Genomic DNA, 26749 nt, shown 5'->3' on the forward strand with positions numbered 1-26749 from the left:
GTGCGTCCTTTTCAGCATCTGCCCTTTGGGAAGCACAAAGCCAGTGCATATATGCAAATCAACAGCACTGTGAACGTACTTTCGGCCTAGGAAGGGGATGGGATTTATACTGGGGTGAAGATGGCTGTTACAGAGGAAATAAGGAAGATGAGACCCAAGCAAAGGTCTCAGATGGCATTGTTGGTTGCATAAATTGTTCTTTATATTTTAGATTGCTTAGGGTGCACAAGGAGAAGCATGTGCTTAAATGCTTCGCTGAATCAGAGCCTTGATTTGTTTAAAATCTCTTTTCTTCTTCTTTATACTTCTTCAGCAGACGTAAATGGTGCATTTGCAGTTCACCCCGCACAGCAGGTCCAGCCTTGGGAGTCTGTGACTGATAATCACCGGGATCTGGGAGACCAGACGAGTACTTTTCCATTAGTTGTTGTTGCGTGCCTTTGTGAGACTCAAGGTCAGCTGGAGGTGAAGGCATTGAGGCAACAAAGAAGTAAAGTTTGTGTGGTTTGCTTGGCCATATTTAGGGCAAAACTGCTATTCACTTTTTTTTTCTGGCCTTTAGCCCGTGGCAAATAGCTCTCAAACAGTGCTCAGAATAATTCAGAACGTGTCTGGGGCATTTTATGCAATCCTCTGACTCCTTTAGTCTTCAGAGGTCTTCAAGGATCCTGCAATTTTTTTTACAGTGCTGGCTATAACTTGTACTGAAAGGAAAAGGGAACGTAAAGAAGATTTGTTTCATCAGAGTTAGTGTCCGGCTCTGAAGAAATTTTGGTGCAGAAGAAATAATCTTACCAACTGGACCCTCAGCTCCCAGTGAACTTCACAGGAGCTGAGGGCTTCAGCGCATTGCATGAGTGGGCTATGTAAGACCCCATAGGTTTTGTAAAGGAGTCTTACAAAGCTGCTGCTGCGTGCAGTCTTCTAAACAGATATGCAAAGGCAAGGCAAACAGGCTGGTCTAGCATTACTCTTTCCTAGAGATGGGTCGAGCTGGGTGTACTGATGAGGGAACTGTTGGCATGAAGGGGAAAAAGAAGAAATCCATTTTGGATTTTTCCAACGCCCAGTTTGTTGTTGTTGTTTAATGGCCTGTACCTTAGCACACTTCTGCTTTCAGGCCCATCTGTCCCATGGTCCTTCTTTTTCTTTCTGTTTCCTGAAGGACATGGCTCAGGAGCATAATGAGAATTAGGACTTGGAAGAATTGTGGTATTACCTCATCAGCGTGCCAGAGATTCTCTCTGTGGTCCCCCATCACGGGTGGATCTCCTTTGCAAGGCCTACTGCCCTGTTAACTTCTTTAACCTGTACATAGGTAACCTACAGTCCTTCAAAAGTATTTCTCCTCACAAAGAAGTCGTCAGGTCACTGATGTCCTCAGACAAGCTGCACAGGCCAGGCACAGGGGACCCCTGGGGAAGAGGAGACAGGCTTGTGGAGAGAAATTCTGGGATAAATTAGCCACTTTGTTTGCAGCATAGTATCTAACTTGGTTTGTTGTTGATTCACAGGATTTTTCTTTTATATGTGATGGTTGTGGAAATCTGTTAGTTGTGATCCTAATGCATTTTCCACTGGAAGATTTTTTTTTACGGTGGTGGAACCCAAAAAGGTGACTAACGTGTGGGCTTCAACAGGTACTGTATGTAGACTACTTGGCATTCATTCCCATCCTTTGCTGGTGGTATCGAACATTTTGCTTAGAAAACCATGAATTGAACTTAGTGGTGTGGAAGAATCCCTGAAATTACTTATCCCATGTTGTTTTGAGGAACCCCCGATGCTCCTTCATGCAACTATGGTATAAGTATTAACCATGTGGAGGTGAGGTGGTGCTTGTTGGGAGTTAACATAGCAGCAAAATGAATGGGAGACAACTGCACGGGGCGAGTTCAGCCTTCTGGTAGCTTGCTGAGAGTCTTCTGCACATCATACGCTAGACTGGCTTCTGCAATAAAGGAGGTTGAATAGGAGCTCACGGTCCTCAGAAACCAACAGGGTGATAGGAGGAGTGGTGGCATGCCTCCCTCCACCATCCCGCATCTCTTCTGTTTACCTCCTCGGCATTTCTCTGCGAATATTCTTGATAAGTATATTATGCATGTAGATCGCACCATGGCGGTACTTTGCATGCAACTGGAAGGTAAATTGCTTGCTCTAAACATAGAAGGGGCTCTTTCCTCAAGCGCCTAGACAAGATTTCAGTCTCTTGATGCTGAAGTCATAATCAGAGCTTGTATCTACCACTGCCTTTTAATGACAAATGGAAGCAGAGGCAGGGGCAGAGAGCTGCTGCTCCTTCACAGAGCACAGCAATGCTTTTCTGTCCCGAATGCCCCTTCGCTTGGCAGGCAGGGTGGCACAAGCACCCTGCACTAGCTTGCCAGGACTTGTGCCCATTCCCAGGATGATCCAGGGCAAGATTTCCCCCAGGAGACAGTTTGTGGTGTTGCATAGCAGGTTAAAGAACTAGTGAGTAGGGATTGAGCAGCCGTGGTGCAAAACCAAGCACGTGCAACGCCGGTGGTTGTGCTGCTTTGCTGCTGCTCAGTTCAAAACACGAGCTTCCTGCGTTTCTTTTGTACCCTCATTTGCAGATCTTCAGGAGGTACAGCTTTAATAATCCGCAGGCTCTGCTTTTTATCATTAGTTTTTCTCCTGTCCAGATACAAAGCAGATTGGGTATGTTTTCAAAGGGTGGAGATTTATCAGCACAGCTCCCAGACAAGTCAATTAGAGGCTGCCTGGCTAAATCCTTGTAACACGCTTTGAAAGCGTAGCTCCTGCCGTCTGCGAGGGCAATGCCGGGAGAGCGCAGCTCAGCCGTGCGGTGTGAGAGACGGGAGCAGGCCCTGCCAGCTAAGTAGTTTAGCACTCAGGCTCTTAGCACCTTCATTAAGACTTTTGCACAAACAGAGGAGTGCTGGCACTCCGTACGTGACGAGCTTGCTGCTTCGCCAGTGTTTACCCAGTTGGGCTAAAGCAGGATTAGGTTGGACGGACCTAAAGAGGAGCAAGCCATGCAGATCGTGCGCTCAGGCTGGAAGGCTGCTGACAATGATGACAGCATTTCATCCATGAAATAATTTGTGCTCTGAAGTCCAGTTAAACTTGCCAATAGTTCCGCATTGAGAAAATTAATTGCATCCATTGCCTGTGTTTTACTCAACAGCTTCCCGGGGGACCCTGCACTCCAAATCTCCTCAAAGCGTGTCATTGAGCGTCTCTGCATTCGTATTTAAGTTGGAGTTGTGTGGTGGGAGAGAGGGAAATTACAAAGGGAAAATATTTTAAAGGCAAACTGGAATTGATACATAAGATACGTGCACATATGTCTTCAGAAAGAGCACAGCTGTTTTTTTTCCCAGCCTGTTGTAGACGTACACGATTTGAGCAGCGAAGTTGGATGTTTTGTATATATTTCTCCACTACTTCGTGTATACATTTCTCCACCCCTGCGTGCCTCGTTAGTGAGGCACTCTCCACTCTTAATTCCTACAGCAAAAAATGCCTGTCTCGCAGCAGCGCAATGGGGCGGTTTAGAAGAGTGCAGTAAACACCGGTGAAGATGTTTGTCTTGATTATTTTGCTGAAATTAATATGCACGGGGCTGGCAGCCCTCTGTTATCCCACAGCTCAAGCAATGGAAGCACAAAACTTCTTTGCACTGTGATCGGGCAGAACTGAGCCCAGGGGGAGGCACAGATACAGGCCTCTCTCTCTCCTCCACAGAAACGTGTCTCCTTCCCTTCTCTTGCTCTTCCCTCTCTGGAAGCGCTGATGAAACTCCTGCTGCTTCTTGCTTTTCTCTGCCTGTTCCAGCCCCCGTGAGCATCCCCACCCCGCTGACAGCCAGGCGGGCAGCTCCGGCGAGGGCCCTGCTGCTGCCTGCCTCCCATCCAGGTGGCCACTAGAAACAGGAGCTCCTCCTGTCCCACAGACCCGGCTACCAAGCGAGGAAATGGACAGGGTTCCTCACTGCTGGCTCATTCAGGCTTCTAAAAGGCTGTCGTGCTCTCCCCAGCATGACACCTGCAGCAAGGTTAATTAAGATTATTAAGAGGCCGCCGTGGAGCTGAAGGACCTCAGACGCTGGTCAGGAGAGGTGGCTGCGGTGCCCTTTGGCACTGATGACTCCTTAATGTCCCTCTGAAGTGGCCCAGCAGGGGCGGGGGAGCAGGGGATGAGGAATGCTTCTGGGTGCCGAAGCTGGGTCTGAGGCGTGCAAACAGCAGTGCTGCTTATTCCTTATTGATCTCAGGTGGGGTGGTTGTGTCTCTGCTTAGGAGAGCTGTCAGGTCAAATCCAATTGCTTAGTGTCACCTGGCAGCAACCCCTGGGACGCGTGCCGAGCTGCCGGTACCGTCTGAGAGCAGCGCAAGATGCTCAGGGGTGGATCGGTGCAGCTTTTGGGGTGCGGGCTGGAGGCAGCATGCTTGGCAGAGCCCCTGGCGAGCTCGAGGGGTGGAAGGGAGCAGAAAGATGGGGCAAGCTCAGGAAAACCTGGGAGAAGAGGTGCTGAGGTGGGCAGACTGATGGGAGGGGAAGCAGAAATCCTGCTGGGAGGGCCTGGGGTGGGTCTCAGCTCTCAGCACCACTGCCCAGCTGCTGGGTGAGAGCACCTGCACGGGCAGCCCCAGCCTCCTGCTCTGCGGGCTCACAGACCCTCCGGCCATCAGCTGGATGTGGAGCTGTGCTAGGCACTGCTGGCTGTGCTCAGCCTCTACAAGCAGACAGAGGATTTAGTCTCTGCACCTTTTTTTCCCTTTCTTTTTTTTTTTTTTAATTTTTGAAAGAGCAATAAAAGGACTAAACAGCCGCCGTCCTGGTCACTCCCCATACATAATTGAAATAGCTGCCCACTGAAGTCAGCGTGAGCAGGGGGATGGGGCCGGGTAAGTGGCTCTGACTGTTGCTATAACAACAGCACCTTGGTCTAATTTCTTTTGAAAAATGAATTGCTGCTGGTGGGATGAAGCGAAGCAGCTTCTCCCAGCAGACGAAAGCTCTGCCGACAGCCTCGCCGCTCCCCTGTTTGTGTGTTGGGAATGCTGTGGCATGGCCCAGCCACCATGCCCAAAACTTCAGGACAGGTCAGATGAGACCTTTTGGGTCCCCGTGTGTCTGTGTGCTTGCGTGCACAGCCTCCGTCCTCCTCCATCCCCCCCAAGTCGAGTCATTTAACAAGTCAACACACTAAAGTTTGACCTTTTCCTGCTCTGCAACAGGAGTTTCTCCAAAGGCATATAAATAACAGCCAGTCCTGCTTCACCCTGCCTTCCGCTCTGGGACAGAAACCCGCTGTGAAATGCGGTTCCATCGGCCAAATATTTTGTGTAAAGAAGGCTAAAGGCCTATGAACCTGGCAAGGATTTTATTTGTATTTTATTTTATTCATTGAGAGTCTTGTCCTAGACACAGATCTCTAAGGTGCTGCTAATATCTTCACGATGCACGCTGTCAATTACTTGCACGAGCCACATACTACTTCTTAGAAGGAAGTGGAAGACGCTTTACAGGAGAATATTTTACTTCAGGTTTCGTTTTCGCAGAGGGAAGGGGAAGTGCTGGGATTTTTTTTCCCAGACACTGAAATCCTGATGCAGTAAGCTCTTTGCCAGAGTATGTTCAGCGTACGATATTCAAGCCAGCCAGTAGTTGACATGGTTGTCAGGAGTGAAATCAGGATATGAAAATGAACACCTGCATTGAAATAAGTTGAGAATATTTGTGTGGTACCTAAAAGAGATGCATCTATTGCTAAGGCCCCCGACCCCTCCAAAATGCTGGAGCTAAGATGCTTCCCCAGCCGCAAAGTTTGTTTACAGCATGTTCCCTTCAAATAAACCTGTTTATTATGCTTCTGCCTACCTCCACTTGTTTGGTGAAGAAAGAGATCAGATTTTTCTAGTGTTTGTTAGCCCCCAGTATCCTAAAAGATCTGAAGGAGAACAACACGGAGCAAGAAGCTTAGAAAAATAGGGTTAATTTTGTTTTCGTTTGTAACACGGCAAGATTTCTGTACATCTGATATTTGATGGAAAATAGTTTCCATCTTGAAGCTGCTTCTTGTTGTAATACATAATAAACACAGTTACTAATATTTATATACTAAGCCTGCTTTTACTTTTGCTAAATTCCTTGTATATTTGTACAGGGGGACATCCAAGTTTCAGAGCATGACTAAATCTTTAGGAGCTGGTATTTTTAGGGCTGGTTATTTGCCACTAGATAGTTCTGATTCTCTTGGTAAACATTCACGTACAAATAAGGTGATGGATACAGGATAAATTAACAAAAGATATAAAACCTGAAAACGTATCGCTCCCACCCATATTTTGTAAGGGAAACCTTCAAACTGATGTGAAACGCACGGAGTTAATTTTGTAATATTTCTCAGGAAATAGCCACTCTTACTAATCCCTGGTGTGTTATTAAGACAAGTGAAGGTTTTTCTTTCTTGTGTGAACTGTTCTTTGTGTCCTGAAGTCTGTCCCAGGTCCTTTGCTATGAGCGTTCAGCATTTTGCCAGTATGGTCTCGGGGCCAAGCTTTGGACATTTCTTTGAACCCTGTTTTAGCGCATGCGTGCCACTGAACTTAGCCCTTCAGTGGCTGCTTTGCTGACATGGAAGCAGAGGGACAGCGCCTTCCTCGTGAGACTGCTTGGGACTGGAGTGAGGACGGTGGAGAACTGTTAATTGGGTGAGAAGCCCACAAGGGACCCCACTTAGATATGCCATTGTAAGCCATTATAGCAGCAGCGTTAACGCACACCTGCACCTGAAGGCAGCTTTTCTTCCCTTGTTCTGAAGAAAGGGAATTTGGAAGCAGCTCTCCTCTCCTGTCCATGAAGTGGTACTGCTCCACACCCACACCGTCCTCTCCTTGTCCCCAGGGTGTGAGCCAGGGCCAGGCACAGCTCAGTAAAACAAGCTTGGGGGCTTGGTGGAAGTTTTCTGCCGCATGCCAGGGATGCTGGTTAAAAAGCAGCAGGGAGCTGCAGTGCTGCACAGCGGTGTTCAGCTTAACACAGGTCTTCAGGGGAGGGGATGGAGGAGGTGAGAGTTGTATTATAAGCCCCCATGTGGGATTTGATGTTTCTCCTTCACACTAGTCTTTGGGTGTTGCCTTACCTTCTGCATCGCTGTTAGCTGGCACAGCCTGCCCACGGGTGGTAATTGCCTTGTGAGGTTGCTGCTCCCATGGGATGGAGAGAAGGGAAAGAGATGGCTCTGCCTGTGCGGCTGCGTGCTGTGCAGCCTGGTGTGCTCACACCATTTCTGATTGAGGTAGCTTTGTTAGGAAGGCCACATCTCTGCGGAGGACCAGCACAGGGCTTAGCATCCTGCAAGTGCGCAGCTGGGACCATAGCCACGTGTGCACAGGCCGTGTCCTTCTGCATCGTACCCCAAACAGTGCACACAGGACCGAGAGAAAAGAGAAGGGTGCAGCCTTCTCAGAGACTCCCCTCTGAATGGGGATGAGATGATGAGATAGGGATTTGCTTGCCTGTTCTGCTCACGGGATGAAAGGGGGGGAGCCGGCTCTCTGGGATGGGAGAAATAAATGGGACCTGGGTTGTGGGAAGAAAGAAGGTTGAGGACCTCTAGGTTAGGGCAGGGGTGGGAGCTGAGTGTCTGGGATTTTCATACCAGTAAAAATACTTTAAAAATTTGATAAAATCTTTCATTTTTTTTTGTCCTCTATTGTTCTAGTATCAAGGATGCAAGTGTGTCCTGAAGGAGTTCGCTAGAGCTATGACCTCTTTGCTTCCTCTCCTCCCCACTATTGTTTTTTGCCTTAGCTAAAGAGGGCTGCTTTTTTTAGCCTGGTACATAAGCAGAGAACTTAACTTTTGGTGTGGTAGCAGACTGTAGCATTGCTTTGGTGTTCTTCTTTTAACCTAAAGTAAAGCTTGTATTAACACATTATTTTTTATAATATTCATACAGCTAATTTGGTTGCTTTCCGGGACTTGTCTTGCTTTGTTATCATTTCTATTAGTTATTTGTCTTGTATGTTAGCTCCTAGCTTCTCTTCTTTGCTAGCCTTTTTTTGTGATTTGATTACGTTAGCATCGTGCAAACTGCCTGCTATTTTTTAGAGTAGATAATTTTTTTTCCTCATTTAAAACTGATTCTCAATATGTTTGCAGCCAAAGAACAGAGAGCTAATCAAATGAAACGATGTTAATGAATCTTCTCCAAAAATTTTAGTGTCAGCAACACACGTTTCAATACAAGCAGTCAATCAGTTGTATTGCAGGTATTTTTCCAAAAAAAAAAAAAAAGAAAAAAGAAAATAAATGAATTACAAAATAAAAAATCAGAGTAAATAGTAAATTCTAGTGCTTTATTTCTTCTATACATCTAATTTGAGACTCCTTTAAGGAGTCAAAACTGTCAGAAGATATTACTGAGTGTTTTGTGAAAGCAAAAGTTTCACAACTCTATTAGGCACAAAAAGTTGGAATGCTTGATTTGTTCTCTAAAATTTGGGTAGTTTGGAGAGTACAGACGTGTTTTACAGTTCTGTGACTTGTGGGCCTGTGCTCTCCTGTTCAAGGCCAGGGTGTGATGGGGTTTGGGGTTGGGTGTTGGTTTGTTGGTGTTTTATTTTCATCTGTCTTCTCAAATTGATCAAGGCATAAAAATGAAATCAAAGAAACTTCCTAATTAGTTTTTAAAACTTGCTGTCTCCAGTCGTGTGAGTGACAAGCACCTGTCACAAAGCTCATCAGCAGTATTTTTTGTCTCTGCAGCTGGTTAATATTTTTTTCTCTTCTTTTCTTTTAAGCTTCAAGAGACAGTGAAAAGGAAGTTGGAAGGTGCACGTTCACCCATCAATGGAGAGCAGCAGAATGGAGTTTGCGATGGCAGCTTTTCTCCAACCAGCAAGCGGATACGGAAGGATGTACCAGGCATCGAGGCAATCAACAGCTTGCCTAATAATTTGCCTTTGCCTGCTGTTTCTCCTCTTCACCAGCTTGACATGAAAGCATCCCTGCCCCTGCAGAACAGTGGAACTCATGGTAGTGGGCTAGAAGACTTGGGTAAAAATGGTGGGCTTTCGGAGATAAAGCTCCCTGTTAATGGTTGCAATGAGCTAGACGATGGTTTTAACATCCTGCAGAACAAGGAGCTAAAGCAAGAGCCTTTGGATGACCCTACCTGCATAGACAGTTCAGAAACATCTCTTTCAAACCAGAATAAGCTTTTCTCGGACATTAATCTGAATGATCAGGAGTGGCAGGAGCTAATAGACGAACTAGCAAACACTGTTCCGGAAGACGACATACAGGATTTGTTCAATGAAGACTTCGAAGAGAAGAAGGAGCCAGAATTCCCCAGGCCTGCCACAGAGACTCAAGAGAGTGCGAGTGTTAAAAGTGATCCATCTCATTCCCCATTTGCTCATGTTCCATTGGGATCTCCCCAGGTGAGGCCTTCGTCTTCTGGTCCTCCGTTCTCAAATGTTTCCACAGCCTCTAGTATAACTTCCGTATCCAGCGCTCCACCAGCTCCAATCCAGGCGGGCTCACCAGCAAACTGTGTTGTTCAATCACCTCAAACTCCCAACCAGGCCCTCACGCCAGGCCAAACTCAAACGCGGTCTGGAAATGGCTATCTTATGAACCCAGCAGGAGCAACTGTGGCAGGATCAGGGCCTGGGCCTGTGAATATGCCAACTGCAGACTTGTCTCCAGCTGAGCAGCTCAAGCAAATGGCTGCACAGCAGCAGCAGAGGGCCAAGCTCATGCAGCAGAAGCAGCAGCAGCAGCAGCAGCATCCAAATCAAGCCTCAAGCTGGTCACCTGTCGGCCCTCCATCTAGTCCCTACGGAGGACCTTTCAGTGCAGACAAACCAAATAGTCCAATGATGTATCCCCAAGCCTTTAACAACCAAAACCCAATAGTGCCTCCTATGGCAAACAATCCACAGAAGACCACAATTAATAACTACCTCCCTCAGAATCACATGAATATGATCAATCAGCAGCCAAATAACCTGGGCACAAACTCCTTAAGCAAACAGCCCAATATGCTTTCTTACGGCAACACCAAACCTCTGACCCACTTCAATGCTGAGCTGAGCCAGAGGATGACCCCGCCGATGGCAAATCCCAGCAAGAACCCCATGATGCCATACATACAGCAGCAGCAGTCCCAGCAGCCCCAGATGCAAGCTCAGATGGCACACCTGAGCGAGGAGCAGAAACGCATGCTCATCATGAAGCAGAAAGGAATGATGAACCAGCCCATGGCATATGCAACACTTCCTTCCCTTGGTCAGGTAAGCGTGAATATGCAATACGCGGACAACCAAAACGGTTGAATACAAAGGTTTAACAACTCTTTGTATGGTCTCTTTGTCTTCTTTCTTCTGGAAAGTATGGGATGTCATTGCAGATGCTTCTTGGATTTTCATGTGATATTGGAGCTTGATCATTTTATGAAATGACTGAAATGATGTTGTGTTATATTTAAGAAATGTTAAATGACTGTTTTTCTGAACAAGCACTCTTTCCCTGTGCTTCTACTGATGAGTGCATAGGGACACTTTGGGAAGCTTTGGTTCTGAAGTTACTCTCCTTGGGCAGCTTGTTTCCTTTTCTTGTTACGTAAGATTTGATGATTTTGGATCCCAAACCACTGTATAGCTTAGCTTCCACAGTGTAGTTACCATAATAACACAAAGATGGAGTGGTTGGCCCCTTCCTCTTGGGATGAGGATCTAGCCAGCTTTAAACAGTGTATTTGGCATTTTGGTTCAGGTAATAAAGGAAGGACATTTTGGGTGCTGAATGTCTTTGGTTTCCATTGGAAGAAGTAAACATAACTGAATGCTTTTAGTGGTGCTTGAACCATGCCTGAAATTAGATGATTTATTTCAGGACTTTCAAGAAGTCTTTAGCAACCTCAAGTATTATAATGTTGTGAATCTGTACAGTCTGCTGACTTGCGTTCATCAAGAGGCTAACTTGGCATCTGTCTGGCTTGTATTCCATGCTGACCTCTGGTGTAGCAGCTGCTAGGCTTGTGGAATAATTCGGAATGAGTTAATAATTGGTTTGAATAATGGTTATAGTAACACCAAGCAGCCCTATCACCACCTAGGTCACCTGGGTATTCTTGCTTGAGCAGGCTCTGTAAAGATCTGCACGCTGGTGTAATGGAGAAGCTAGAGAATAAATCTTCTGAATGTTGTTGTAAGGTTTTTAGGAAAGAATTAAAGTTAATAATCAGTTCACAAAGTAGGTGATGCGTTCGCAGAAGTTATGTGCCACCAAAACATGTCAGGAATTCGGATATAATAGTACGCTAATAGAGTTGTTGGTTGATAGTTTTACTGTAACATCATTTTACAAATTCCGCTGTTTCCACGCCACCTACAAGGAGTACTTCCTTCTGAGCATGGTTTAACTGTGACTCACACTGTAATGCATGTGGAAGTACAGGAAAAAAATGTCATTTCTTCAGGCCATAGTTTGTGAATCTACCAATAGGAGGAGCAGGAGCTTTGCCAGGTCAGAGGCCATCTCATATTATTTGAAATGAATTGCAAAACCCTCCTGTTTATGGTTCAGGATGTGTTGTGACAGCTCAAAGGTTCATATTTCTATTTTAATTCGGCTTGCCTGCTGCTTTAGAAATCGCCAGTCTGAAGCCTCTTCCTTTTGTGATGACTTATCTAGAGAAATGCTGTGATAATGACATAAAACTCGCTGTAATCTGAGCTACAGATTTGTCAGGTTGTAATTGAGAGGCATATAATGTTTGGCCAGGCGGTCTAATGCTTTATAGTTTCTTTTCTTTGTTTTTGTTCAATCTGTTGAAGTCAAAGATCATCAAACAGTTGAGAGGAGGAACTGCCTATGTGAAAGAGTTAATGTCATCCCCTCCATTTCATAAGTTGAGAAATTCATGTTACTATCTCGCTGCAGTTCTCCAGCGTGAACAGGAAGTCGAGATTTCATGTATCTAATCTCACTCAGTTCCTTTTTTTAATGTAGGAAAAAGCTAGATGTTTGGATAAAACTAGACTTTCTTCCAAAGCCAAGACCAGATATTAAGTCATTTCTCTTTCTTGTAAAGAAGAACTAAAAGACAAAACCCCATTTTGTTACATAATATGTGCAGTGCACATTTCACGACCCAGTTGGGATGAAGGAGCCTCTTGCTTTCATGTAGATACAGTAAGGTCCCTTCACTACTTGTGAAACCACTTGTCTACCCAGAAGGGATTTTGTTTAGTGAGGAAAGTTGAAAAAATGGATTTCTGACTAAAAAGTATTTCTTCATTCCTTCCCTTCCTGCTTCCCCGAAAAACATTTCTCTGGAAAATTGGAATGAGTTATTATTGCGAGATGTGCTTGGTAGAAACTGATTGGTTTTGCAAAGGTGGCAAAAAGATGTGCTGATATTCTTGCGTTGAATCCAGAAGGATGCAGATTATCTGATCCTACTACTTGCTGCAGGATGTGGACGGTCAGAGTTGCCAGATCATGTACGGAAAAGAAGGAGATTGCACCCTTCAGTTTAAAACACATTTCTGAGCGTAAGGGGAATGTATCTCTCAGTGAGTTTATCATTTCTGCTTTCGTTGTAGTTTTGGTCTTTGACATAGAATTGCAAAAGAGTATGTGTGTTAAATAATCACGAGGATTTAACAAATGGCATTCCAGGGGGAAAAAAGTTCCAGCTATTCTGTTGTATGGTTAGCACTGACTGTGTGTTTCTGCCAGGTGACTGCTGCAGGGGCATGTGCAGGGCTCGAAAGGTGATTTAGGAACATGAGGCATGTGTGAAAGACAACGCCTGGTCTTATTTTCTGTGTTCCACAAAATCCGAGCATGGCTGGCGTTGTGTGTTTGTATACGCATGCACAACATACAGTAATTAAACCCGCATCCATTTTGGCCGTTCTGCTGTTAATGAGCAGTAATGTTAGTCAGCCATGGCTCCGATCACGTAGGGTGCTTCAGAGGGACGCCATTTTGTCGGCTCAGCCGGGACCTTGCGGACACGCTGTGGAGGTCACTAGCCTGTGGCTGTCCCGTGAATGTGTCCGTGAGTGACTGGTGGTGGGGTTTGTGTCCTGGGGTTGCTGAGCCAGAAGCCCTCGTAAGGAAAGGTGGCAGCTGGAGAGGAAGCCATTTAGCTTGGTGTCGGTGCGAGTGGCGGGACAGGCAGAGTGCTCACTGAGCAGCCTCGCTGGCAAAACCAGCGTCCAGCAGATGTGGATTATCTCTGAAGGCTTTCTGCAGTGACAGCACTGAAACTATTCCTGTCAGAGGTGCTAGTCCTTCACTTCACTGAGCAGACCCAGGACAGGTGCTGGCGCTGCGCTTGTATCCCCTCCACACCAAAGTGTTTATCCCACAACACGATCACTGCGATTTTATCCTATAGCTGTTCTCCTCAAAGGAGCACTGAGCTCAGCAGGGCTCCATCCTGCTGCTGGTGTTCCCTCGTGCCTGACTTTTCTCCACTTGGTCAGGCTTGTGCTTGGAAATCCCCACTCCTAGCCCTGCCCCACATACCCCGATCTGCCCTGGAACTGGGTATTAGCTTGTGAGGAGGCAGCAAGTGTTGCCCCTTAGCCTCGTCCTTATCCTGGGTGCTTCCTGCATTCTTGCTTCGCTGGGGCTACAGGATAAAACATCAAGCACAGATTTTTCCTGGGGCTGGAAACTTCTAAGGTGTTTGAGGACTTGAGGTCTTCTGCTGTTCAGTGCTTCCTGTGTGATAGTGAAAGGAACTGGTTTCACACCAAGGTGCAACAGGGGCTTTCTTAGACTTGTATGTGATTTAAGAAATAAAAGCAAGCCTAAAACAACCTTCTCTCTAAACATTTAGACCTTTGTTTAACCTAAAATGTTCCATTTAGTTTTTGAAGGTATTTGTAAGGTTTAATGGTAGTCTTCTTTTTTTTTCTTTTTTCTCTTCTTCCTTTTCTTTTTGTTTTTTCTTTTTCAAACCAAAAGTAATTTCAAACTGGGGAAAAGTGAAAACATTTTCTTTGGAAAAATTCAGAATCATTAATTGTGCCTGTTCTTGGTTCCAGCTGTTCAATATGTATGCATAATGGTAAGAGAAGAAAGCAGCCAAATGGAATAGATGTTGAATGGCTGAGCGAGAATTTGATGTTTGGAGCCAAGTGAGGGAGGGAGAGTAATGAGAGGTCGAAACAAAACAGAATTCTCTGTGGGTGTAAGAAAAATAAAACTAGACTGCAGCTCTTTGCCTGCATGCGACTGTGAGGATGCTGCAATTATCGTTCTTATTGAAACCACTAGTTATGTTGTTTGAAATTGGAGGGATGTGAATGAAGAGGAGAAATGACACCATACTGGAAGAGCTACCTTCAAATTCTCTTTTCTGTCTTTTGTTTTAGTCTTATAAATTGAAGAAGCGTCATCTGCTCAGTCTGTTTTTGCATGTGAAGGATGAAGGGAGATCTGTGTCCAGAGAACATTTCTGAAATGTAATAGTCTTCGTCCTTTCCAAGTGAAAAGGTGTGTTTCTTGCTGGAATAGTAAAAGACGTTTTATGCTTTCCTGAAGGTTATCTTTGGGATAGTGAGAAAAAGAGATTAATGTTCTGGGATTTGGCTTTTTTTTAAAGCCTACCTGAAAGTAAAGAAGAAAGGCTACAGATCTGTATTCACTGCATGAAAGTGTAGCAGAAACGGAACCGTCTTACTAGATTTTAGGGGGAAGCAAGCTGGAATGGAAATAATGACTGACACTTTGAGGATCACTTGCTGAACAACTTACAGAGACATAGTGAATGCCTGTCGTTGCTGTGTTTGACTTATAAACATTATTTTCTTCAAAAGATTTGCACTGGAGTTCAAATGCAGTGCCTGCCTTTTGTAAATGCCAAAATTTGCTCCCTAGAAGTCAGTCTGCTGTAGATTCTTAAGGACAGAAGGGAATGAGCTTGGATGGATTCTTGCCATCTTACCAGGCATTTTGTAAAGACTGGCCTGGCCTTCTAGTACTTCCCTTTCCAGTACCATCTGCCCATTTTCTTGGGAAGGAGGTCATATTAGCAGAAATCACAAGAAACAAATATTGGACAGTATTTGGCTAAGATCAGATCTCCACAGCACAATCCTAAAAACAAACAAACAGAGAAAAAACCTTTTAGCTTGCTGATATTTCCTCATTAACTATCTTTCAGAACCTGTGAGTATGTACTTTTTAACCTAATACACCGTTTGTTCATTCCATATACCTACTGTTTTTCTCTAATACCAAGTTTTTCTCTAGTCTAAGCCTTGTAAAATCACAGGATAACTGCACTGCTCCCATGTCCCAGCTGGATAAATAATCTTACCGTAAGAAAGCCATGGCTCTCTGTGGTGAAACCATGCTGACCAGTATTCCTGTTTTATCCTCTGAGTCACTGCTGATAGAGAGCTGAAAGAAATTGTTCCATTGTTTTGCTGGAGACGTGTCAGAATAAGCAACCTTTTCCTCATTTTGAATATGACGATTGTGGCGGCAAGTCTTCAATTCTTAGAAATTTCTACATTTTTCCAAGATTTGTTAAAATACATTGCTGTGTGATTGGCTTCTGGTCTAGTTTCATGAAGACTGAGAGCGTGAGTTATTCTTGTCCATGAATAAGTTGTCCTACCTTACTTCTAGAAGCAGAAATTGTCTTTTTCTGACTGTACAAGGAGCATATTTAATGTCCTCTATTTTGGAGTCACCAGAATAGCATATTACTTATCCCTACACGGTCTGGATTGCAGCATAAAGAGCAGTTTGCTCTGTTGTTCAGCTAGGCCTGTAAGTCTGGTGATACAACATGTGCCAACCAGCACTCCTGAAGTTTCATTAGCTACCACTGTAATCTCAAAGCATGGTGATTTTGAAACGTCTATAGCCAGTATTATTTTTACTTAAAATGTTACCCCTTCCTGCTTCTTTTTTGCTACTTTTTTTCTTAGAGTGCAAGTCGTCATCATCCATTTAAGTTTTCCAGTCTTGTAACCCATTCCACATGCTTTCAGCAATACCAACCACAATCCATTTCTTGCTGTTCGCAAGCCTCTCTAACTCTTCATGTCTTTCATCCAGAGTCTAAAGACTAAGGTTTCCATCCTGGGCAGGTCATGTTATCTGCTTAGTGTTAAATAATACAGAAGTGTCTACTTTCAGTTAAACAATATTTGTCCTTGTGTCATTTCTCTAAGACTGTGACAGTCCCTAACTTTACATTTTCCTGGAGGCTACACTTACAGAGTACTTTTTGTTCATTTATTTTTATTTTCCTTCCGTAATTCCCAGGTTTGCCAGCTAGCTTCTCAACATCTCAGAAATATTTACTAGACCTTTATTTTAGAGGAGTCTGTGTTCCTATGTTTACTTTCATGAATATATAAATCCAAATGTCTCTAAAAAGTCGGTTTGTGCCCTATAACGCTGCTGGTACTAACCATTCAGAATTTGTAAAATTGCTTTAAAATTGTGAGCTCTTTCTAGTAATACATATTGAGGGTGGTTGGAGCAATAGTCTCCCAGATTTCCGAACTGTTAGGATCCTTGTTTTCCTAGCGTTCTTTACCCATACGGGACAGATACACTTTTTAAAGTAAAGCTTTGATTCTCCTATACCACCTTGATTCAAGGAAGTGAAACTTAAGGGAAAAATATGTCAAATCCTACAATAACATTGCAAGATAAGATAGTACTTATGATTTTCCTTCCCCTTGGCTCAGTGTCCCCTGCTCTCATGCTGCCCAGACGGACAGCTAAGGTGATGGTGTCCATCTCTTGTCCACCCCTTGTCCCCCTCCCCTGCTCTTTTTGTCCTCCCCCACGATCCGCCAGTGTAAACCTCTTTCCTGGAAGCTTCTCCTCAGCCGTGTTTGTATTTCTAGCACGTGTCACGTGGCCCTTTTAGAAAAGACACCTCGCAGGAACAAATCACATTGGTTCCAAGCGGCTGTCGGCGGCGAGGACGCGGGTGAAGTAATTGCTCGGCACAAAGAGCGTGTTTATAAACGGCTTCATCTGCCACCAACAAGGAAGCCGTGCACGCGTTTCTGTGTGTACTGGCTTTATTAGACGTTGCAGCTAACAGGAGTAATAAAATCATCACCAGCTCCTGGCCAGATTTAACAGCACAGCCGCGGCTCTAGGGAGGCCTCCACGTCGTCCCCATGCCAGGAGCACGAGTTAGATCTCGCCTTCCCTTCTCATGCTAACCGCTGCCGAGGTGGGTGGCTGGCTTTCCCTCGCCAGTGGTGGCAGGCAGACAAGCCTCGGCACTAATTTGGGAATAGAAAGGGCTTTGCTGGAAGGCCAGGGGCTGTTTGCAGCTGTCCGCCCATTTCCTGTGCAGCAGGCGATTCGGGAGGGCGATACCTTGCGAATAAGCCAGCCGTGAGCAGCAGCAAACACGCTGTGCTGTGCTTCACAATGGCCTTCTGCCTGCTTTCCCTGTTGGGTTTGGGCTCTGAAGGCACCCAAACATACCATTTTTCCACAGAAGATCCATTTAAAGTGTCTTTTTTTTTTCCCTCTACCATTTTTAAAGATCCATTTATAAATAAAGAAGTGATTGGTCTTCATTAGGCACATGGCAGTGAGCCTTACATCAGTGATCCTGGGCACTTAGAGCTCACTGTGCTGATTGTAAGGGGTACCTGCACTGCCTTCAGCCTGCATTTCCACCCCGACCCATGCTTCCACACCTGAGGGTCATTTTGTGTCTCTCAGCTTTGTTAAATGCAGAACTGCCTCTGGACTCTGCTGTCTGGCAGGGAGCAAACTGTTAGTGAAGTCCTTTGCTATGGGAAAGCCTCTTCCAGATAGTCTGGAGTTTGTTCTTCAGTCTAAGTATATTGCTCTCGTCTTTCCCAGCCTTTGTAAAGAAAACTGGAAACTGGATTTAAAATTAACTCTCTTTCTTTCTCTTTCCGTCTCTTTTTCCATCTCTGTCCCAGAGTAGGGGTCTATATGAACCGAGCTTTTATTCCAAGCAAACTTGTAAATTTTTTATTAGCATTAGAAGAAGAGATTCACTTTGCACACAGAGAGATTCTTCCAACCAGAATGGCTCTCGAGTAAGCAGTACTGTCCCCTCGCTCCCTTTGCTGCAGGGATGGGAGGACTCTGCCACATGCGTTTCCTTTGGTTTCTGCTCCCTGCCACAGACAGTGGTGGTCTCCCAGCCCCCAGCCTGCTTTTTTTTCAGGGACCCAGTCCCTGCAGCCTGACCCTGAGGCGATGTCTGCCTCTTAAGGAGCTTGCAGCAAGCAAAACTGTTTATCAGACGATGGATCAATAAGGGTTCAGAGGGTACAGGGTATCCTGTAATTAAAAAGCCTATTTGGAACTATTAATAGATTGTGGTTACCTTAAAAACAAGCTCCATCCTGTTCTTCTTTTTTTTTTTTTTTTCCACGTTTCAGCCTGCCTTGTTTTTTTCCATGCCATGTAGGCTCCTTCCCTCTGCCTGTAGCTCTGCTCTCGGGAGAGGCGCTGCAAGGAGGGCTGGGGAGCTCCCAGGGCTGAGCATCGGGCCAGATGGGGAGCAGGGGATGGCACCACTGCCATCCCTCCCGATTACACACGCTGACAGCTTCGTTTTGGGTAACACAGTGAAGTGCTCAGAATACCAGAAATGCCACAACTGAAGTTGTCCGCAGCTATCCGCGCTACCCTGGAAGCTGCAAGAAGTGGCAGGAGATGAAAAAGGATGCAGGAAGAGGAGCTAAAACATACAGATATCGTACGGGAGGCTGAGCACTGCCAGAAAGAGCGAATTCCCTGCTGTATCATAATCCCCAGGCTCCTTAAGTGTTCCCAGCGATGCCGAAACAGGCTGTTTATCCAAACACATGAATGCAGTTCAGCTCTTTTGCCTGAGGAGGAGGACATCAGTAAATACCGATTAATGTTCCAGCCAGGAGCTTAGGTCCAAATAATACTTTTCAGAAGAAAAGTAATCGGCTGAGCTTTGGTGGCTCATTGTCACTCGTCTTTGTTTACTGCAGTTCATGGCTTTCAGCCTGTTAGCAGTCCGAAATTGTGTAATACCTCTTGAAAGATAGCCCCAGTAAGTGGTTAAGAGCGCAGCTTTGGAGGCCTGCGTTCAGGAGGTTCTGCCAAATCCCAGCTGATGCATCTCATTTGCTAAAGAATGCGGCTTCTGCGCTCTCAGCAAAGATTTCATTCCTCATGGGCAGTGGGAAACCTGCCCTTGCTCTGTTATTGTTCAGCAGCTTAGCAGTAAGTCCGGGACAGCCAACTTTGTTACTATGGAGAGAAGCCAGTCTGTTGGCTCCTCGGTTCTTCGTCCTCGCCTCGTGCTTGCATGCATGTATTCCTGGGCCCTCCTGCCCTTGCTTAGCTGCTTCCCCTGTGTGTGAGGAACACTTTGCGTGTATCAGCCTGCAAGCCTATCTTACACCTCGTGAAGAAAGCACCCATCCTGTGTCAACACATCGTGCCAACAGGTGGCTTGCTCATTTACACCCGGTGGGAGCTTGTTAGCAGCTCTTGCTCTGCGGTAAGAGTGGGAGCTGCTGAGGCAAGGTCAAGTATCTGGTAAGAAAGCAAGCCCACGTCCAGCAGCACCGTCACAAAATCATGTTTTAATGTTTTACCTCGCTCTTTTTCACTTCTGTTTCACACTTGTGCAATATTAAAGTCTGCTCCTCGCTCCAGAATCTCAGTCATTGGCTGCTCATGCTAGCAGCCTGCTGTAAAACCTGCTCTGCCAAGTTCCTCCCCGCTAGCTAAAAGCTCTGTTTGTTAAAAATAGAGGCATACCTGTAACCTGCCGTTTGTTGCCTTATGCTGTTTGGAGAAACTGAGGGGGAAATAAAGAAAAGAAGGAAAAAGAAAAAGAAACGAAGGGTTGTTTCAAAGGGTCGGCCTAGAAAGCATTTAGGGTCTGCCCTGAGAAGATACCTCCTCATGCGATGTGACTTTCCTTACAGGCTTGAGAGTTAACCTTCTCAAAAGAATCTGCATTTTAAATTGCTTTTGGTGCATAGTATTGCCTAGAGAAAGGAAAATTCACGAGATTGCCCAATAGGCATGGTCTAGGGAATTGTTTTTCCAGTGTGTGCTTCTCTCCCTCTAAGTCCAGCAGTTCTTTTTAAGATCTGCCCTATATTGCGTTTGTTCCTTTTCTCTTCCCCTGCTACTCCACAAGCCATTTTTCTCTCTCTCCCTCTAACCTCCCCCCTCAAGCTTGCCCGCTGTTTCCCCTCATTCAGCTTCTGCTTCTCTGCCTCCCCTTCTTGTCTGCTTAATAGCACGGGGCTGGGTTTTGGTATTGTCACAGCGTGCAGGAAATCGCTGAAGACACCGTGGCTTTGTGTGGCCTGTGTACCTCTGGCTGATGGAAATAGGATGAAATATTTGTTGTCGTATTAAATGTTTTTTTAACCAGTCATGAGACAGATGAAGGACTGGGGGATCTTCGATATAATCTCACTAATGTGGTGGCACCGTCCCTGTGATAAATCTGGCTGCTCCACCCTCAGTCTGCCCACTAATCCATCTCGACCAGGACTTCAGCGTTCAAAGCTATGGAGCAGCCCTGCTGGATTAAGGTTGCTTGTAGCATACCCTTATTGTAGATGGCTAAAACAAGCAAAAAATGTGTGTGGGAGTTTTCTATTGTTGCATTGCTAGTGGCAGGCAGTTTCCCACACCCTGAGGTTTTGTTCCTGGCAGTAAATTAGTTTTATAAGCCTTGATATTCTTATAGATGGAAAAGTAATTTCAAGTGATTTTTGTTGTGACTTTTAAGCTGTGTTAATGATACCTTCTCCCACCCTTCTCATGGCGTGAAACTGTTCTCATCGTTTGAGGATAGCTTCAGTGCTCCCACAAAGTGATGTGTAAAACAGAAATATTTAAGGCCTTTCAAGACATTAATATGTATGTCACAAAGTACCTAACATGCTATATGGATATACGGTGAAATTTACTGTACGAGGGTTTTTTTGGGTGGTATTTACCTCCTTCATGTTACCACATAGGGGTCATTAGTCCAGAGGCAGGTGTGCAGGACGGGACCGGGCAGCCTGCAGGCCTCAGGCAGAGGAAGCTCTGAATTTCACCTGGAGATTTCAGAGATGAGAGAGGTCTCTGGGTCTGCTGAAGCAGAAGTTTGTTTGCTCTCACCCAGTTCCTGCACCTGGTTTGCAGGGGGGTGGCGTCCTTGGCGCAGTCCCTGACTCTGGCTGCATACAGGGTGGGCTGCGAGGGTATTGCTGAAGGGACACGGGTGTCACCTACAGACGGGCTCACAGTTTGCAGGAATGTCGGGAGACCTCAAGAGAGCTCCTGGCACCATGACCATGACCTTTGTGCGGGCTCCAGCATTGCAGGTTAGGGCTCTGCTTTCCCCTCCTCGCGCTCAGGACCCCTGCTCTGGGCACAGCGTGCTGTGTCAACAAAATGCAAAGCACTGATGTCGACAAATGAGCCGGTTTGTTCACGCTCCCAAGGAGCACGTTCCTCTGGATGAAGCGTGGCCATTTGGAAAATCCTCCTAAGCAGCCCCGAAATCCAGGTCCTGCTGAGGAGGCAGAGCCGTGGGGCACCGTGTTGTTTTTAAGGTGGTCTTTTGTCACCTCGCAGATTTTTTCAAAGCCAAAAATGCAGGTTAGTGGGATCGATTTTCAATTAATTGAGAGTCACGTGGCCTCTCTCTCGCCTTCATTTTCTTTACCTCTTGCACCCCTTTTATTTTCCTGTTAACAGACCATGTGCTGCCTTTTCAACTTGGCGAGCGCTTCCTCACCTCCACAGCCCCAATGTCAATGGGGGCGCTTCCCCAGGGCTTGCACGGCCTGCCCCCTGTGTGGTAATGAAACTGGGGAAAGGGGGTGGGTTTTCTTCTAGTTCTTGAGGATTAGATTCATCTTTTTCAAAGGCTTTTTCTGGCCTCACAAAATTAGATCACTGCTACGCGAAAAAACAGCCCACTGTGATCACGGCTTAATAGCACAATGCCAGAGCTCCCTTGAATGTTGTTCCCATCTCTTCGAGATTAAGTGAGATCCAGTGGGCTGGACCTTTCATCTGCATGATAAAGGCCAGCGAGGCAGCTTGTAAATCCTTTCTTTCCATCTTTACGCCCTGCAGTTTGGGACCTGAAGGCCTGAAATAATTTCTGCTTGCTAAGAAGAAACTTTCTGTAATCCATGTGGAGATGCCATTATGCTAATTAGCGCTGTTAGGGACAATCAATGCGTGCGTGTCATCCAACAGCAAGCGCCGATCCCCTCACAATCAGCAATTTATCATGCCTTGCCAATGCAGGAGGGCTGGCACTATTTTATCCAGATAAATTTCTCATTCATTTAGTCAGTAAATCATGGTGCACTTCATGAGAGTCATTTTTAATGTGATTGCGTTTTGTTAAGTTTTAATCACGCATAATGGATTTTATCTGGCAACGAGGTCAACTGGTAGTCTCTGCCTCTGCCGTTTGTGTCCTACCCTCCCTGCACGGAGAAGTGCTCGGCTGTACCCGGGCCGTAGGATCATTGAGGCTGGAGAAGACCTCTCAGTACCAGGCTGGGGGGGAGACGGGGAAATCCAGGAGGCTCGGGGAGATGAGCTCTTAAGAGTGGTTTCAAGCAGCCGATGCTCAGCTGGGCGTTTACCCGAGGTGGCCCATGCAGTGCGGATGTGAGGCCTGGAGCCGTGGGGGTTTTCTGAAAGACGAGCTCTTTGCCTTGGCGTCTTCATCTTGAGTCCAAACACTATGTTCTGCTGAGGCTTGCTTGTTTTTCAGCTGATGGAAAAAGTCCTGTTGTCTTCAGCTGCAGAAGGAAAGTGCCCTGAATTCCCCGTGCAGTTTCAACGCAATGCTGTTGTTCTTGCTCATTTTCTCTGACTGGCTGTGGAGAGTTTCTACCTGCTTCTTGTGTGTGTTTGATTTTGAAGCAGGCCACGATGGGCTTTTTTCCTGCTTTTCTCTTTTGGTGGTTTCTCTATGCTTAAGCCATTGAGCTTTTTTCCTTGCCACCCTTCATGTACATTTTGTGAACCAAAAAGTCATTTTTTGGGGGGTGTCATCAGACAGCTCCTGATCAACTGCTTGGGCTGGGTTGCTCGCCCGGGTGTGGGGAAGAACCGTGTCAGTCCTCACTGGCTGCGTTCTCTGCCTTCCTTCAGAGGACTTCATGTAAGATCGGTGTATCGTTCAGAAAGCTGCTCGGGTTCTTCTGGGATGAAAGGTACTGTAAGAGTATAAACCCCTTTTCATGTCCCAGAAGGCCGGCCATCAATCATGGGACAGCCATTTCAGTCCTTCCTTCGGATTCCTGATCTTCTTCTTCTGTTGCTCTGCTGAGAGCATGACAATTTGGAGACTGATGACCCTTCCTCGTACCGCAGCACTGGAGGGGAGAGAGGCAGAATTAATTGTCCGTGACTTTCGCGGGAGCTTTTTCCTGCTGTACCAACCTACAGGGACATCTTGTGGGCCCTAACACTGTGACTCTCCGCCCTGCTCTGACTTCCCTGCAGAGCCCGACGTGCTCCTCAAGGTCTGCTTCTCTCTGCTTACACTGCTGCATCTCAGGCACACTCGCCGAAGTTTTGCAGAAGTCACTTCAGAAAAGAACTGGGCCTTTTGTGTGGTAAATGGATGTTGAATAAACCTCCTCTGCTTTTTTTTTGTTAATATTTAAGAGAAGAGCACCCCGAAGACATTTTATATCTTAACAGGTTTTTAGTATATCTTTCTGTCTTTCCCCATCTCTCTAATGCAACTTTGCCTACAGCCCCATGCGTTAGCAATGCAAAGCAGATTTTGAAAGCCAAGGGAATCCAAGACTTTCCAGATCAACACTGTGATTTACAAAAAAAAAAAAAAAAAAAAAAATCTAGAAAGAATAAAGGTTGTCCAAGTGGCATATGGCATGACAGTGACCCTGCTGTAAGGACAGACGTACAGAGCTAATGGTAATCCTATACTGGAGCCAGATAACATCCTGAGGTTAGGAAATCAAAGCCCCATGCTTTGGCTTAGCGGAGAATTAGCATGTGGAGCTTGCCTTAGCTCTGCAAACAGGGCAGTTTGCTTCTTCCTCATGCTGCGTTTGGGGCTTGCAGCCTTGGCAGCAGCGAGATCCTGCCCTAGCCTGTGCAGGAAAATCAGACCCACGAGTCTGAGCGGGGAACCGAGCACATCGAGCGAGGCTGGGGCGGTTGTGTGGGCTCAGGGATAAGGTGTGAGTCCACTAGGAGCTGTGCGGGACCATTTCGTGGGGTCGAGCGCAGTGCAAAGGCACATTTGTCTTCCAGGGAGAAACATGTGACATAATTATTTCCCTGCCTAGTAGCACGCAGGCATGGCTTGGCAGCAAGTGAGCGAACCGCTTGTTACATAAATGCTGTGCCCTCCTTCAAAACACCAAGTTGCAGTCAGGCAGTAATAAAAAACGAAGTTTTTTTTTTTGCTTTTTCTCACAAACTGCCTCTACCTTGCCCCCAGCTCACCTCTCTGCCCCACTGCATGTAATTTTGCTTTTTCCCTCTTTCTTAGGGTTTTAGAAGGTATTTTTCGGTGTGATCTTTCTTAGTCATTTTCGGAAGGAAAGTAGGTCACGTCTTCACGTGTACTCAATATCGGTATCGGTGCTTGGAAGAATGGACACACAAATCCCTTGGATAGGACCGTCATTTTTGGGGGTGCAGTTTTGGATGTCTTGGTGGCATTTGGGTAGGGTTGATTCTTTTACAAGGCAAGACAATCCTGGTTGTAACAAGTGTCAACAAAAAAGATATTTTGAGCATATTTATAATGTTTCTTTTTATATTTACTTTTATTGTACTACAAAGGAAGGATTTGGGTACAGAAAAAGCACATATCGCAGTCTAAAAGCAACATACGATTTAAGAAGAACAAAAAAAGTGCTTATTTTGGATGGAAATCTCCTGGCTCAGTTGCAGAAGGTGGACAAGGGTCTGAAGAATATCTTGTCGTTATTCTTAAGCATATGCACGTGTTTTGTATTGGATGATCAGTGGTCAGGAATGGGGCTCCCTCCTATTTTTTTCTATTGCATATACAATGACATCTAAAGCACTTGTTCCCATAGTATCTGAATTTCATCTACAAAATTAAGATTATGACAAAATTAAGGTATCTCAGTCACTCCACAGGTGAACTCTTTTATCTACTTAAAAGGCACACATCGGATTTTTTATTTTTTTAATGTAAGTTTTTGAAAGAATTTAGGTTTTATTCCTTCTTTTAGAAATGAGCTTTAGTGTTTCTTGTTGTTTCTCTTTGCATTTTGCATTCAAACTGTGTTGTTAATAAATTTCTTTCTTTCTCTGCTTTTGTTTTGCATAATCTGCTGCTTTTTTTTTTTTCCCCCTGTATGTAGAGTTGGATTCTCTTACTTAGAATAATGTATGATGGGGGAAAAGATGAAACTCATTGAAATATTCAAGCAGGAAAGAGTCCACTTATACCATCCCCTCTTGTTTTTGACATTGTCGCTGGAAGCAGGAGCGCCGAGGTGGCCATTTCTGCACACACAGGCAAACAGCCATCGTGAATATTTAAAATCCAGGCTGCTAGCAGAGTAGCCACATCATATTTGTTGCAAGTGATCGATCACTAACAGTTTGAAACTCAGGGACTGGGAGCTCCTATTGTACATTGAAGAGGATTATTTCATGTAGTTGAGAATCCCTGTCAGGATATAGAAGTGTATTAGCAGAGAAGGCGTTGCACACCCTAGGGTTCCTTGCAATATCCAATTCACTAAACACACACACTAAGCAGAAATCAGACTGAACAGCCAAGATTTTAGCTCTCTGTTGCTTCTTTTGGATCAAGCACGTGAACAAAAAACACTACATGATACTTGCCCTGCCCTTCTGATCTCTGCACAGGTTCTTCTTTGTGAAATGTATTTTGTTTCAGCTCCTGATAAAGCTGTTTGTAATATGGACAGGTTGCTCAGTAATGGCGTTGTGAAAAGTCTTTTAATTGCTGTATGTAATTGTTTATCGATGTTCATGTCGAAGAAGGTCTTCGACAGTACTTCAAAGTACTTCTGGTGGGAGTGCTAAAAATTAATGTTAATAGAGTCGTAAGAGCGGAGCCAATCCATCTGTTCTCATCCCCTTCCCTGGGCCCTAGGTACAGCACCTCAGTGCACACTACTTACTGTGTTCTCCAAGGGAAGTTTTTAAAAGGGCAGCGATGCCCCAAATCCTACAGAAAGTGCAGGTTGGTGCCCTAATCTCATTTCATCTTTTAAAAGACGTTTCTCTGCGTGTCCATCACTTTTCTCTTCCAAAACCCGGCTAGACAAGAGCGCTCTCCTCTCCCCAGCCTCAGCCCCGCAGGTGGCTGCGTTGGCGTGGCCGAGGAGGTCGGTGATGCTGCAGGGACAATGCACAGGGCGGTGTCTGCTGCCTCGCCTTCCACTGCGTGGTCACTGCTGGCTGCCTGCTGCTGTGTGCAGAGGGCGTGCTTTGGGTTGGGGCAGCTTTATTCCTGCCTCGGCCCGAGCAGGCAGGTACGGCTGCTGCAGTGCCTGGAGCTTTTGCTCCTTGCTACAAAAACAAGACCTTATTCCTGTTGCACTGATCAGACACTTGGATATCTACATATTTTTAACATTTCCCGGTAGGCCAGTTTCTGGAAACTCCACTATCGCTGTGTTATTTAACTCCATCCCCGTTCCAAACACTGTATGAGATTTTTCCTAAAACACAGCTTTCTTAA

The 26749-nt window shown here is 45.6% G+C and overlaps 1 protein-coding gene across 1 annotated transcript in view; it reads left to right on the forward strand.

The window, feature by feature from the left end:
• Positions 1-26749, forward strand: part of MAML3 (mastermind like transcriptional coactivator 3) — a 195314-nt gene that overhangs the window by 116279 nt on the left and 52286 nt on the right. The window contains exon 2 of the mRNA XM_084286169.1: positions 8802-10298. Coding sequence (XP_084142295.1) covers positions 8802-10298 — 1497 coding nt within the window. The remainder of the gene's footprint in view (positions 1-8801; positions 10299-26749) is intronic.

Source organism: Netta rufina (genome assembly GCF_964035555.1).
Source record: "Netta rufina genome assembly, chromosome: 4".
Classification (NCBI taxonomy): domain Eukaryota; kingdom Metazoa; phylum Chordata; class Aves; order Anseriformes; family Anatidae; genus Netta; species Netta rufina.